General features: G+C 39.5%; 1 protein-coding gene across 1 annotated transcript in view; it reads right to left on the reverse strand.

Annotated features, from left to right (window-relative positions):
• Positions 1–13,614, reverse strand: part of PCSK2 (proprotein convertase subtilisin/kexin type 2) — a 250,255-nt gene that overhangs the window by 50,404 nt on the left and 186,237 nt on the right. Inside the window, exon 6 of the mRNA XM_077160942.1 lies at positions 1,845–1,921. Coding sequence (XP_077017057.1) covers positions 1,845–1,921 — 77 coding nt within the window. The remainder of the gene's footprint in view (positions 1–1,844; positions 1,922–13,614) is intronic.

The following is a 13,614-nucleotide window of genomic DNA, read 5'->3' on the forward strand; positions in this document are numbered from 1 at the left end:
AAAGAGAGTGAATTGTGCTTTTGGGTACCAGCAGTGAGCTTTTTGAAATGTTACAAAGGTGAATTGTATTTTCTTTTTTATTCTTTTCTGCATTTCCTGTAATTACCAAGCCCCCCAGCTTATGTGCCCCATCCTCACCCCAGACATTCTCAAGTCAACTTGCTAACTACAGGGACTGCTTCAGTATGCTAAAGTTGCCGGAATATAATATACCAGAAATGGGTTGGTTTTTTCAAAGGCAATTTATTAAGTTATAAATTTACAGTTCTAAGGCCCTAAAAATGTCCACATTAGGGCATCAACAACGTCTCTGAAGAAAGGCCGAAGACATCTAGATTTTCTCTGTCACATGGAAAGGCATGTGGTGACGTCTGCTGGTCCTTCTCCCCTGGGTTGGTTTCATAAATGGCTCTCTTAGCTTCTGTGGGTCCTTCTGGCTTCTCCTGGGGCATTTCCTTTCTCTTAGCTTCTCTTGGCTCTGAGCTCTCTCCAAAGTGTCTCTACCTTAAAGGACTCCAGCAAGTGGATTAAGACCCACCTTTATGGACAAGGTCATATCTCCATGGAAACAATCTCATAAAAAAGTTCCACCCAACATTAAGTCTGTCCCCACAAGATTGGATTAAAAGAACAAGGCTTTTCTTGGGTACATAACAGTTTCAAATGAGCACTGGGACAGAGTCTAAGCTACCTGGTCCATTGGAGACATGCCATTGGTCACGCTCTGAAAGTTATGCTTCCTACTTTTATAATAAAAATGATGGTTAAAAAGATTGATAAAATTTTGGACTTAGAAACATTTAGGAAGATTGTGTTTAAATCTTGTCTCTGACATATACTAATTGTTTGGCCATGGAAGTTACTCAACCTCCCTGAGCCTGTTTCCTTTTCAGTAAAAGCAGAGAAAGACTACTTTGCTTTATCTACCGTTTAGGTCACCATGAGAAGTAAAGGAAATGGGTAAAGTGCTCTACAAATAACATAATTTTACACTATTAATTTATGAACTTTATCTGAAGTCATCAACTATATGTAGGTATTATTTTAAAAAATTATAATATTCTCTGATTGAGCAGGCCATATGTATTTATTTCTTGATAGTCCTTAAATGCAATAAACTATTTTTCCCCCAATTTTTAAAAAATTATCAGTAATCCTTGCCTAACATTATGGTTTGAATAGAGAATGGTGTAGGAGTGTTTGAGAAGCCCAGCACTTACTCATCAAATCCATTCATACAAAAGCATAGATGCAGGGGGTTTAAGTAACATATTTATTTAAAGAGAAAGGAGACTACACTTATGTGTTTAGTAGCAAACAGGCCAGAGAACAATGTCATATCTTTGGATGGACCATTTGGGTAGTTTTACATGGTGGGACCTTTATCCCAGGTTATACTTCAAGCCTCTGCCAATCACACTCATGGTTTTGTTGAAAGGGACTACATGACAGTTACAAGGTTACAACAGAAACAGTTCAAAAATACACAGACAGAGTTTTCTGCAGTAATTTCAACAGATCAAGTGAAATTAGCCTGTTTTAGATCAATCTGCAGTGGATTGAGAAAGGGCTTATTATAATTTCTATTTTTTTTAAATCTCTCACAGGCTTAAGTGGCAAATATTTCCTAGTTAAACAGAACAAAATAGTTAAAAGACAGTCCTCGAGGAGCATCAGAATATTGAAAAATCCAAGAATCTAGAGGCGGTAGCCACTAAGGAGAGAAATAGCACTATAGTGAATCACTGAGATTATTTTGTTGATATTCAAGTCTTAAAAATGAAACGAAGCAGAATGGCCTCCCATCCTCTAAGGTCAAAGTTCGCTCCCGAGGACTACTTTACCTGTTAAACCAGTCATCCGTGTACCGTGGGTAAGGGTAGGGGTCGTTGCTGCTGAAGTCATAACTTGCCTCGGCATTCTGAAAAACACAAGATGTCTCGTTAGTCAACAAAACCAGCAGCACAGTAGAGAGACGGTGCTGCCAGACACGGCGCTTTATGTGTACAATCCCTCCCTGGAGTGCTATGATAGTGCCTGGCTGGATCAACCCTTGTAAAATTGTGACAGAGCTGACATGTGTCCTTGGAGCTTTCTGTCCTCCCTTTTTGCCCCTTTTCAGTTTTTTTTCATCCAATGCTATTTCAGGCCTTAAAGGAGTTAGAAAATTCAAGCCCTGTGTTCTCCAGGACTGTCTCCACTTTAAGTCAAGGTACCCCTTGTGGGTAAATGGGTCTTACCCAGAATTCAGGGCTTATGGGAAACTTCCTTGATGCTTCCTTGGAGTGGCAGCCAGAATGTTCCAGCACTCGTGTCACAAGTGAACAGCCTCTTGTGTTTCTGGCTTTATGCAGCTGATCCACTCCCAGCTCCCTGCTTCTGACTGCATATGGTTTGTCTCCTTTCCTCTTGTGAATGTCAGACTCCTGTCCAAGGCCCTAACTTCATCCATAATATTAACCTTAGTATTCATTCAGTGAGTATCAAGAGTCCAATGTAAGCCAGCGACTTTGCTAAGTATGAGAATACAGTGGCAACATCCCTTCCTTTGTATAACTTATGGCCTTGTTGGGGAGAGAGACATCAGTCAAATGAACCAACAAATAAATATATAATTGTAAGCTGGGATAAGTATGTACTCATAAGCTCTACAGCAAATGGTTAAAAGTTAGAATACATCTCCATTTTTTTCTATTGAAAGTTTTCCCCATGGAAATCAATTAAATATTTACCTACATTGTCTTTAAGTGATTTCATGTTTTAATTTTTCACATGTAAGTCATTGGTTGGTCTGTATTTTATTTTGATCCATGATGGGAGAAGATCTACCACCATTTAGGGTATCATCTATTCCTTCTACACTACCTTCCCTGCTTCTCAGGGACACTGATCTTTGAATTTCTCTCTCCCCTCTTCATTCTCCTCTTCCTGGTTTTTGGCTTCATGCCAAAAAAGACCCCATTTGGCTTTCTGGTCCTCAATATACACTGGGCTAGGAACTCTGGGTTAGATGCATATCCCAGCTCGTGTGTTTCTTGATTCCATGGTTCCCAAGACATCTTCATGAATTGAGCTCCTTTGTGAGGTAAAATAGTTTGTGACACAATGTTGTTTGTCAACCTAATGTATGAGTGTCATAATGTTTTGAAAGCAAATTGATAAATTCCATAAACTTTTATTTGCTTTCGTTGGATGACAAAGAACTATTAGTCACCAGTAGGAGATGTAATGATGAGAAGTACAGTATTAATTTATTTAAATAAATGCTGTGCTTGAGGCAGAAGTCACCCTGAGATGTGGTCCAGTCATTTTGGCTTAAGTGTTGAGCACATCTCTCTTTTATTCCACATTCTAAATGTTCATCCAACAACTGGCCTTTGGAATCGAGGTCCTCCTGTCTCCACTAGCCAGAATCACTGGCCAATCCCCAGTTCTACCTCTTCTTCTCCATTTGGATCTCAAACTATTTTAATTTATTTTTAGGAGTTTAATTCTGCATCTGGTCCACAATCCCTGTCTCTGGGTGATCTTCTCAGATTTGGCATGGTTTTCTTTTGAGGTATACTATTTTGAAATATAAACTTGTCTTCTCCAAAGCATCTTTGAGTTTGCTTCCTGAGTGATTGCCCTACTTCACAAGCTTTCCACCTGGCTCACCTTTCCAGTTCATAATTATTTCTTGTGGTCTGGGTTAAGGGTTGTTGGTTCTGATTCCTGCATCTGAATCTGACCTTCCCTGGATGGGAAATAGAGGGAGAGCTGAGAGAGTTCTGACAGCAGAACATGGTCTTGTAAACTGAGAAACCACAGAACTCTATTATCACTTTTATAGGAAGAAGAACGTTGAATGCATAAGCAAAGACCATGTATTGTCGGAGTCAAATTCATCTCTGAATGTTAAAAGGGGTGATGACTTAGAAACCTCAATTATTTTAGTTGTCATCACAAGTAAGTTGATAATTCATGCTTAATTCCTTGGGTAATGGTCTATACTGAATGTTAAGGAAGGCAAATAGTCATTGTAATTGTTTGGCTGAATGTTTTCTGATTAAAAATCAAATGGCTTGCAGCAAGAAACAGTGAGCAATTTTTTACAAGCATTCTGTTTATAGACTTTTTAGCCAAACTTTTATAGCCTAAACCTCATTATTTATTGATTTGAATTAAAATAATGTCTTCATTAAAATTATTTGTGTGCAGGAATAAATTAAACTGGCCTTGAATTATACTGGAATTTTCTAAAATAAGCATGGTAATGGACTTTGGGGGGAAGTAATCTGTTGATAAATTTAAAGATCTGCTCATTCTAGGTTAAGCCAGATGCTTGTTTTTGTTTGAACTTTTCTTTAACTTCTTTTAAAAGTGTATCTGTCTATTTTCTTGCTTTAGAAATTAATAGCTGTCTAGTGAACATAACTTAATCTCTGATGATTCAGGACCAAGATGATTCAGAGTCATCATTAAGAACTCGAATTATCATTGCACCATCACACAGAAAGTGTAGGAGATTGGGTTGAATCCAAACTGACCTCAGAGCTTCCCTGGAAGTTATTTCTGGAAGAAATTTCTCATAATGGCTCATTTTCTCTGAAAAAAAAAAGGTTGTGTGTAGGGATAAAAAGCCTCTGGTATTTAATAATCCTAAGGCTTAATTTCTGAATATTTAAATGCACGGTCAGAAAGCCAGACTAGACTTGCTCTTAGCAAGAAAGTTTAATAATTATGGGTTTGGCTACTGTTGGCGGTGTGGAGAAGGAAAGCCTTTTGAACAGATGGCCTGTGGGTATACTAAGCTAAGAAAGGACAAGGGAGTTACTGAGTTTCATGGAATCCTCTGAATTGTTATATGTGAGGGAATGCAATGTGTGGCCATAAAAGGCACAGGCCAACAAAAGGTGTACTCTAGAAGTTGGGAGCTGGTCTCACAGTGAGTTGGTGATGAAGACTGAAATTCCTGAACCTGGTGGTAATCCTGTCCGTTGCTTTAACATTTGTGCGGAAGCTTCTTAGACAGTGGAGACTGAACTCACTCTGGCACTGCCACCCTTACCCCAAATTGGGAATTTAAAGCATCTGTGATTAGTGGACTTCCTTCATTGGCTGCATGGGTTGGACAAGACAAATGTGTCTATGGGCATCAGCTTGATTTTGGGGAAGAGAAAGAGGCATTAAGATGAGGTAGATCTGGTTTTACAACTGGTTTCTTTGACCTTGGCAACTTCTTTATTTTCTGTAAACCATAGTTTCCTCTTCTTTCCAATATAGATGATAAAATCGTAACTTCTTGACTCTTGTGAGCATAAAATGAAGGAATGGTTATAAGCTGCCAAGCCCATTGCCTGACATCTCTCTCACTTCTCTTTGAGTGTGCTTTTCTTTCTTTGATCACCTACGGCAAGGGTAGCAAACTATGAACCACATGCCAAATCCAGCCCCCCACCTTTTTGTCAATAAAGTTTTATCAGAACACAGCCATATCCATTTGTTCACATGTTGTCTGTGGTTGCTTTTGAGCTACAACAGTAGAGTTAAGTACTTTAGACAGAGACCTGCAAAGTCTAAAATATTTACTACCTGTCCCTTTGTAGGAAGTGTACAAAAGTAGTTTGCCAATTCCTGCCCAACATACAAAGTCTCTTGGGCTCTTAGGCTGCCCTCTAACAGCTGAGGCCTACAGCACAGTGCCTTGCTCAGCTTTTATCTTCCTGAGCAACCCCTGGGCTCTGAGACATATCTGTCCCACTCCCCCTTCTTTCTAGCTGGGCTGCAACTTTGAAAAGGAGTTTGATATAAAGTAGTCTGACTATACTGTCAGTCGTTTGAAGCTTGTCTCTCCTGTGTCTCAGTGCCCATGAAAGGTGGTTTAGCAGGCAAGTTACCATGGCCAGAATCTGGAGCTAAGCCTCATAGGAGAACTCATTGAGACAGAGTAGGGTTTCCCACTGGAATGGTGAAGAAGCTCCCCCAGTGATGCCCATCTCTCTGAGCATCATGGGTGGAGGGCTGCTCCGGGGGAACCAGCTCTCTGGGTCTTCTGGCTTTCCGTTGCAAATGCTTTTTTTTTTAATTTATTTGTTACCACTGGTGACAACAATGCCTTGGGCAGAGACCGCAAAGGCTTTGTAGGCAGCAGCCCTCAGGCCTGCAGAGGGAACCCCTGGGTGACATGTGTACACATGGTGGTATCCTGTCCAGGAGGCCTTCAGTTTTAAAATTGATGCTGCATCGGAATTTTCCCAATACTAGACTCTCACAGTAAGCTAACATATTTAATGTGCGGGTCTGCTGACATGATCCAACAGGTGTTTTCAGAGCATCGAGGGGCAAACTCTATGGTCTGACTACTAAGTTGGGAAATCAGGGCTGCAAGTTGCAGATCACACACGAGGGAGGCTTTCCAAGGGGGAGCAAGTGGGGGTGGAATCCGGTCTGCACTGGGCTCCGTAAACCCTGTTAAAAAAATAATTGGTTAGCCCAGAGGAGGCACTATTTCCTCATTTGTCTGCCCAGGAGGGGGTGTCTTTTCTAATTTGTTTGCCCAAAAGAGGGGATTTGCCTTTTCACAGTTCACGCACCAGGAGGGGGTGCCTTTTCCATTTTCACCCCAAAACACTGTATGTACTAGCATGTCTATGAGCTACGGCGGCACATGGGTCTCTATAGTCACAGTCATGAAAAAGTCCAGAAATTGCACCCGGGAGACAAGATGTCATTTATAAAATGTCAAATAAATAAAGACAACACTGCTAGACAATGGGAGTATATGATCAAAAAGCACGGGGCATATGATGGTCTACAAATGTAATTCCACAGCTCTTGGAATTCAGGATAGGAAACTACATCTTTGTCTCTGTTCCAGCATGCTCCTTTCCCCGAAGGCATTTAACCAAATAACCCAGCTAGAAGCTGTGTAACAGCTTTCTCTGAAATTGCACTGTGCTCACGGACTAATGAAAGAGAAATGAGCTTCCCCCGACAGACTCTCAGACTGCGACCATATTGCCCCAGAACAAAAGCTCATCTGTATGGAAACTGAGCAGAGAAATGGCCCAGCCCATGAGAGCCTAAAGAATTTTGCTCTTGTGCCTCCTTGCGTCTAATATGGTCATGGCTGAATGTACCCAACTGCGCCTACTTTGATTTTCCTCAAATAGCTCTCCCACACGCACTGGTTTAACGATAATGTTCCGCTCACTTTTGACTGAAGTTACCATTAAAGGGATTTATGTCTGTATTAAGTCTGGCTATAAAACTTAATGAAATTTAACATTTCTCCAGCACTCAAAAATTAAAACAAAACAAAGATGCCCTGTCCAAAAAAGAAAAAAAAAAAAGTTTGAAATCTTTTTTCTTCATCCCTAAGATTTTCAGAGCTGTATATTTTTTCCAGTGACAGGGTGTTTTCTGGCTGTGGGTTCGATACCTTCTCCTGTCACTCTCCTCTTCTCAAAAATTCTAGCAACTTTTCTTGTCAGTGGACTACTCTGTAGATAAGAAGATCTAAAGAGTAGGCAGTATCTACCATGCTATGATGCTATGGTGATAGCATAGTATCACCTTTCCCCAAGCCGTAGCCATGAACTATCGGACTTTTTACATTTTCCCCATCCTGTGGCCCTACTATCACTTTTGCCAGCGGATTAGGGAGAGGTTCTAAGAGGTCATAAGAGGAGACAATGATATTAATTTATAATGATTCACACAGTGCTCCAAATTAGAGTGCCTTTAACTTTCTCAAAAGGGTTAAAATCACCTATTTATTTGATAGTCTCCAAATCCCTGTGGGATAGGCAAGCAGATATATTGAAGGAAGAAGTCGTCTGTTAACGGCTTTTAAGAAACAGCCAAGGCAGCATGCCTAGATGGCTTTTTGCGAGTTATCCATCGCCTGCTTACATCTTCTTGGCTTGCTTGCTATTTTAGAAGGGCAATAGAATCCTGTATTAGGCTAAATTGAGTCTGATTCCTACACATGAATTTTAAGAACTGCCCTAAAAGCTTGAATTTCTGGGGCTGACCGGATGCTTTGAAGAGAAGCTGGGCCATTTGCTGTAATTAATCCCCAAGAGCTGGCTCTTAACCTGGTTCTTTTTTTTTTTTTTTTTTTTTTTTTAATTAGAGAGGTTGTAGGTTTACAGACAGAAAAATCATGCATAAAACACAGAGTTCCCATATACTACTCTATTATTAACACCTTGTCTTAAGCTGGTTCTTAACCTACATTTGAAAAACTTGGGGGAGAAATTACATCTTTTTCTTTGTCAGCTGCCAGCCCAAATTTAGTATCTCCTGCAGTTATTGAAGTGGACTCCAGGCCACAGTATTATTAGCACTATAATAATAGTATTTCCCTGTCACCAATATGTATTTTCATCTCACAATAGAGTTGTTGTTGAATGACTTTTATGCTCATCCCACCTGCCCCTAGATATTATTTAACGCATTAATAAAGAAGCACCTATACTATTACTTCACAAGTGTGTCTTTTAATCTTTTGATTACTGATTTTAATATAATTTATTTCTCTGGTTACACTGTATATTTTCTTTTACACAAATATTCTGAGAAGGAGGTGAAACAGGTATCTGTGTACATGGTTGATGGATATATAATTGGTGCAACCTTTTTGAAGAGAAATTTGGCAATATCTATCAAAATAGAAAATGCTTGGACTCCTTGTTCCAGTGATTCTACCTCTAGGAATTTATCTTAAATATATATTTGCACATATGTGAAAGATGTATGCTTAGTTTAAGTATAGCCATGACAGTCATGGCTGTAATCATGAAAGATTAGAAAGAACCTAAGTGTCCAATAATTGGGGATGACAAATTATGGCGCACCATATGATTCAAAACTCTGAAGCCCTGGCAAAGAATGAGATAGAGCTACGTGAATGCAATGAATTCATCTCCAAGAAAAATTGTTAAGGCAGAAAGGCAATATACAGAATAGAGTGTATAGTGAGCTCCCATTTGCATAGAAGAGGGTAATATACCTGATGGTGTATATATAGAATATTCCTGGAAAGATACACAAGATCCTTTTTTAGAATGCCTTACCTCTTGGGAGGATTATAGGATCTGGGTTAGAAGGAAGACACTGTTTTTTTTTTTTTTCTTGTCAGAATAATAGCAGGTAACATATCTTGAGTGTTTATTTCATGCTAGGCACTGTTTTAGATGTTTTGCATGCTATGCTAGTTTGAAAGTATTATTGTACCCCAGAAAAGCCATGTTGTAGTTCTGATTCAATCTTTGGAGGCAACCATTTCTTTTAACCCTGATTCAATACTGTAGGTTGAAAACTTTTGATAAGATTGTGTCCATGGAGACGTGAGACACCCAATTGCAGATGTGACCTTTTGATTAGATGGAGATGTGACTTGATTAGTTTACTGGACTCCTTTAAAAGAGGGAACATTTTGGAGAGAGTCAGAAATGACAGAAATGACAGAAGCTTCAGAGCTGACAGTGAGAGCAGATGCAGACACCTGGAGAACGGAAACTCCAGAGAATAAAGACATGGATGTCTGGAGAAGCTCGGAGCCCAGCAGACATCACCATGAGATGTTAAGCAGCCAGAACCTGGAGAGAGCCAAGGGAAGCCTAAGCCAGCCCCAGAGAAGCAAAGTGAGGAATCTCCACAGGAAAAGAGGCTGAAAGCAAAGGAGCCCAGCAGTAAGGAACCAGCAGATGCCAGCCACATGACAACCCCGCTGACAGAGCTGTTTCTGACCCATCAACTTTCCTTGAGTTAAGGTATCTTTCCCTGGACACATTAGTTGGAACACTTTTATAGGCTCAGAGCTGTAAACTTGTAATTTATTAGATTCTCTTTTAAAAAGTCATTCCATTTCTGGTATATTGCATTCTAGCAGCTTACTAACTAACACACATGCATTAACTCTTTCTTATGATGTCTTTATGTGGGTAATACTCTTATTATCACCCCCATTCTATGAATGAGGAAACTAAGGCACAGAGCATTTGAATGCTTTGTCCAAGGACACACAGATTATAAGCGGTAGAGCAGAGATTTAGGCCAGAAGCCTCTCACTTAGCCGCTCTGCAATCTTGCAATCTTGCCCCTCTGTGTTAAAATTGTAATCATCACACTCTACCACATGAACTGTTTAAAGGAGGAAAAAAATACTTAGTAAATAAAGAGGATAATTTAGTGGATTTACTCCTTAAAGCATTAATGGATCATTAATGATCCATTAATTAATTAATGATCCATTAATGGATCATTCTTTTTTTTCTTCAGTGATTTCTAAAATCGAGACATAATCATCCAAAATATACAATCATTGGTCACAGTATCATCATAAAGCTGTGCATTTATCATTACAATAGATTTTTGAACATTTTCATTTTCCAAAGACAATAAAAACAAGAATTAAAAATAAAAGTAAAACAGAACACCCAAAATATCCCATCCTCCCACCCCCTCTTGCTTATTATTTATTTATTTATTTCTTACTCATCTGTCCATACACTAGCTGAAGGGAGTGTCAGTCACAAGATTTTCACACTCATGTGTTCACACTTTAGAAGCTTTATAGTTATTCAATCATCTTCAAGAATCAAGGCTATTGGATAACAGTTTAACAGTTTCAGGTATTTCCCTCTAGCTACTCCAGTACACCAGAAATTGAAAAGGGATATCTGTATACTACATAAGAATAACCTCTAAAAAGACCTCTTGTTTCTATTTGAAATTTCTCAGCCACGGAACCTTTATTTTGTTTCATTTCTCTTCTCCCTTTTGGTCAAGAAGGCTTTCTCAATCCCACAGTGCCAGGGCTAGTCTCATCTCCAGGACTCATGTCTCACATTGCCAGGGAGATCTACACCCCTGGGGGTCATGTCCCCTGTAGCGGGGAGGGCAATGAGTTCATCTGCTCAGTTGGCTTAGAGAGACAGGCTACATCTGAGCAACAAAAGAGGTTCTCTAGGGGTGACTCTTAGATATATTCATAAGTAGGCTTAGTTTCTCCTTCGTAGGTAAAAGTTTCATAAGGGCAAGCCCCAAGATTGAAGGCCTGTTAGTAGATCATTCTGTCCAAAACCAAGTATATGAACTGAGCTAATAACTTAACCTCCATACTGGGACACACTTCACTAGCAAACAAAGAAGACCCATCTCTTTTTGTATGACCCATTCATCTTCTTATTTTTTTTTTTTGCCTGGGCAGGCACCGGGAATTGAAGCATGGCAGGTGAGCACTCTGCCTGCTGAGCCACTGTTGCCCATCCCTCATTCGCTTTTTAACAGCATGATTTTATTTAGTGAATTTTCTCATTCAAGGTAGATATAATGTCTTTGGGATCTAAACCAGCAAAGAGATATTCAATGAGAAATTTAGTTCTTCTTTCAACAGCGAGGTCCAACCTGTTCCTCTTAGAAATAGGATTTTTATAAAAATAAAAATCACACTGTACAGGAGACAAATAACATTGATAACTGGTTTTCTCAGAAACTGAGATCTTAGGAATTCTTCCTTGCTTCTGGAAGCTTTTCAGTACTACCCAGTGGCCTTTAGGTTTCTGAGAACAATTTGAAAGTCATTGGCCAAGAGCAGAATTTCCCACAGTGATGGTTACATGAGATGCTTACTTAGGGTGCCTTCCACCAGCATTAATAACATGGCATTGCATGCAAGACTGTAATACCTTCCAACACACTTCTCCAATCTTTTTTATTATGCTGAGGGTAAAGTCTCAGTTAACTGCTAGCATGTCTTTAATGCTTCTCTATTATTTGTTAATCCTTCTTATCTGAGCTAGGCAAGCATTGGTGGGCAGTAACATCCAGCTTGCGCTGCTGTCACTGAATTTATTTTGACTGTTCTTTCTATTTTTATCAAGGGATATTGGTTGTTTTCTATTTACTGTAGTGATTTATAGTCTTCCTAAGTTAAAAAAAGTGAGTCAATTTAAGAAAATATACACAGTAAATAATAGCGCCTGTAGCAAACACTGTGAAGGTGTGTTGTGATGGATGGTTGGGAAACACTGGACAAAGTAATGGTGAAATTTATGGCTTTGGCTTCTCCAGTTATCAGTACAGTCGGCCTTGAAAGTGGCCCCCAAATTAAATATCTGCATGGAGGATTTGAAGAAGTATGGAAAAGGCTTTCTGTCCTCAAATCTCAATCCTGTCACTTGTCATTCCAACATTATGCCTTCAATTCTTTACATTCCATAAACCGTTAGTCTTCAAAGACATTTATTCACACATTCAGCCAACACCTGAATTTGTTCATTTCACTGAACTCATATTTATCGAGTACCATCTATTTGCCAGGCACTGTCAATAGCAAGTCACTGTTGGAAAGAAAGATGCCCTTAGTTGGAACATCTTACCTTTAACCCCCATGAGCTAATACTGAGTCATGGACTAACATCTGAGTTTTCAGTAAAGTCATTTGTGATAGGCTAACAGTGGTTCTTAACTCCCCTGGGGAGCTTCTAGGACTGCCAATACTTTGATGACCCTTAGATTCTGGGTTAATTAATCTTGGCATCAGTAATTTTTTAAACACCTCTTCATGTGATTCTGATGTGCAGTCAAGGTTGAGACCCACCGAGCCAACACTTTTGTTAATAACTCATGTTCTAGCCCCCTAACCGCTTCCAGTCTAGTCTGTGGACCGATTGTAAGCACCCGTGAGCTTGGTAGATCAGACTCTCAGACTCTGCCCCAGGCTGACTGAATCTGAATCTGCATTTTTTTTTTGATCTGCTTTTTAAAATTTTTTATTAATTAAAAAAATTACAAGAAACATAAATATTCCCAACACATACACTCAGCAATTCACAATATCATCACATAGTTGCATATTCATCGTCATGATCATTTCCCATTAGCACCAATTCAGAAAAAGAAATAAAAAGACAACAGAAAAATATAACAAACAGAAAAAAAATTTTTTACAGGCCATACCCCTTACTGATCCCTTTCATTGATCACTAGAATTTCAAACTAAATCTATTTTAACATTTGTTCCCCCTATTATTTATTTTTATTCCATATGTTCTACTCGTCTGTTGATATGGTAGATAAAAGGAGCATCAGACACAAGGTTTTCACAATCACAGAGTCACATTGTGAAAGCTATATCATTATACAATCATCATCAAGAAACATGGCTACTGGAACACAGCTCTACATTTTCAGGCAGTTCCTCCAGCCTCTCCATTACATCTTGGATAACAAGTTGATATCTACTTAATGCATAAGAATAACCTCCAGGATAACCTCTCGACTCTGTTTGGAATCTCTTAGCCATTGACACTTTGTCTCATTTCACTCTTCCCCCTTTCGGTCGAGAAGGTTTTCTCAATCCCTTGATGCTGAATCTCAGCTCATTCTGGGATTTCTGTCCCATGCTGCCAGGAAGGTCCACACCCCTGGTAGTCATGTCCCATGTAGACAGGGGGAGGGTGGTGAGTCTGCTTGTTTTGTTGGCTGGAGAGAGAGGCCACATCTGAGCAACAAAAGAGGTTCTCTTGGGGGTGACTCTTAGGCTTAATTTTAAGTAGGCTTGACCTATCCCCTGTGTGAATCTGCATTTTAACAAGATCCTCAGGGGATTTCTGGGCACGA

Source organism: Tamandua tetradactyla, chromosome 1 (genome assembly GCF_023851605.1).
Source record: "Tamandua tetradactyla isolate mTamTet1 chromosome 1, mTamTet1.pri, whole genome shotgun sequence".
Lineage (NCBI taxonomy): Eukaryota > Metazoa > Chordata > Mammalia > Pilosa > Myrmecophagidae > Tamandua > Tamandua tetradactyla.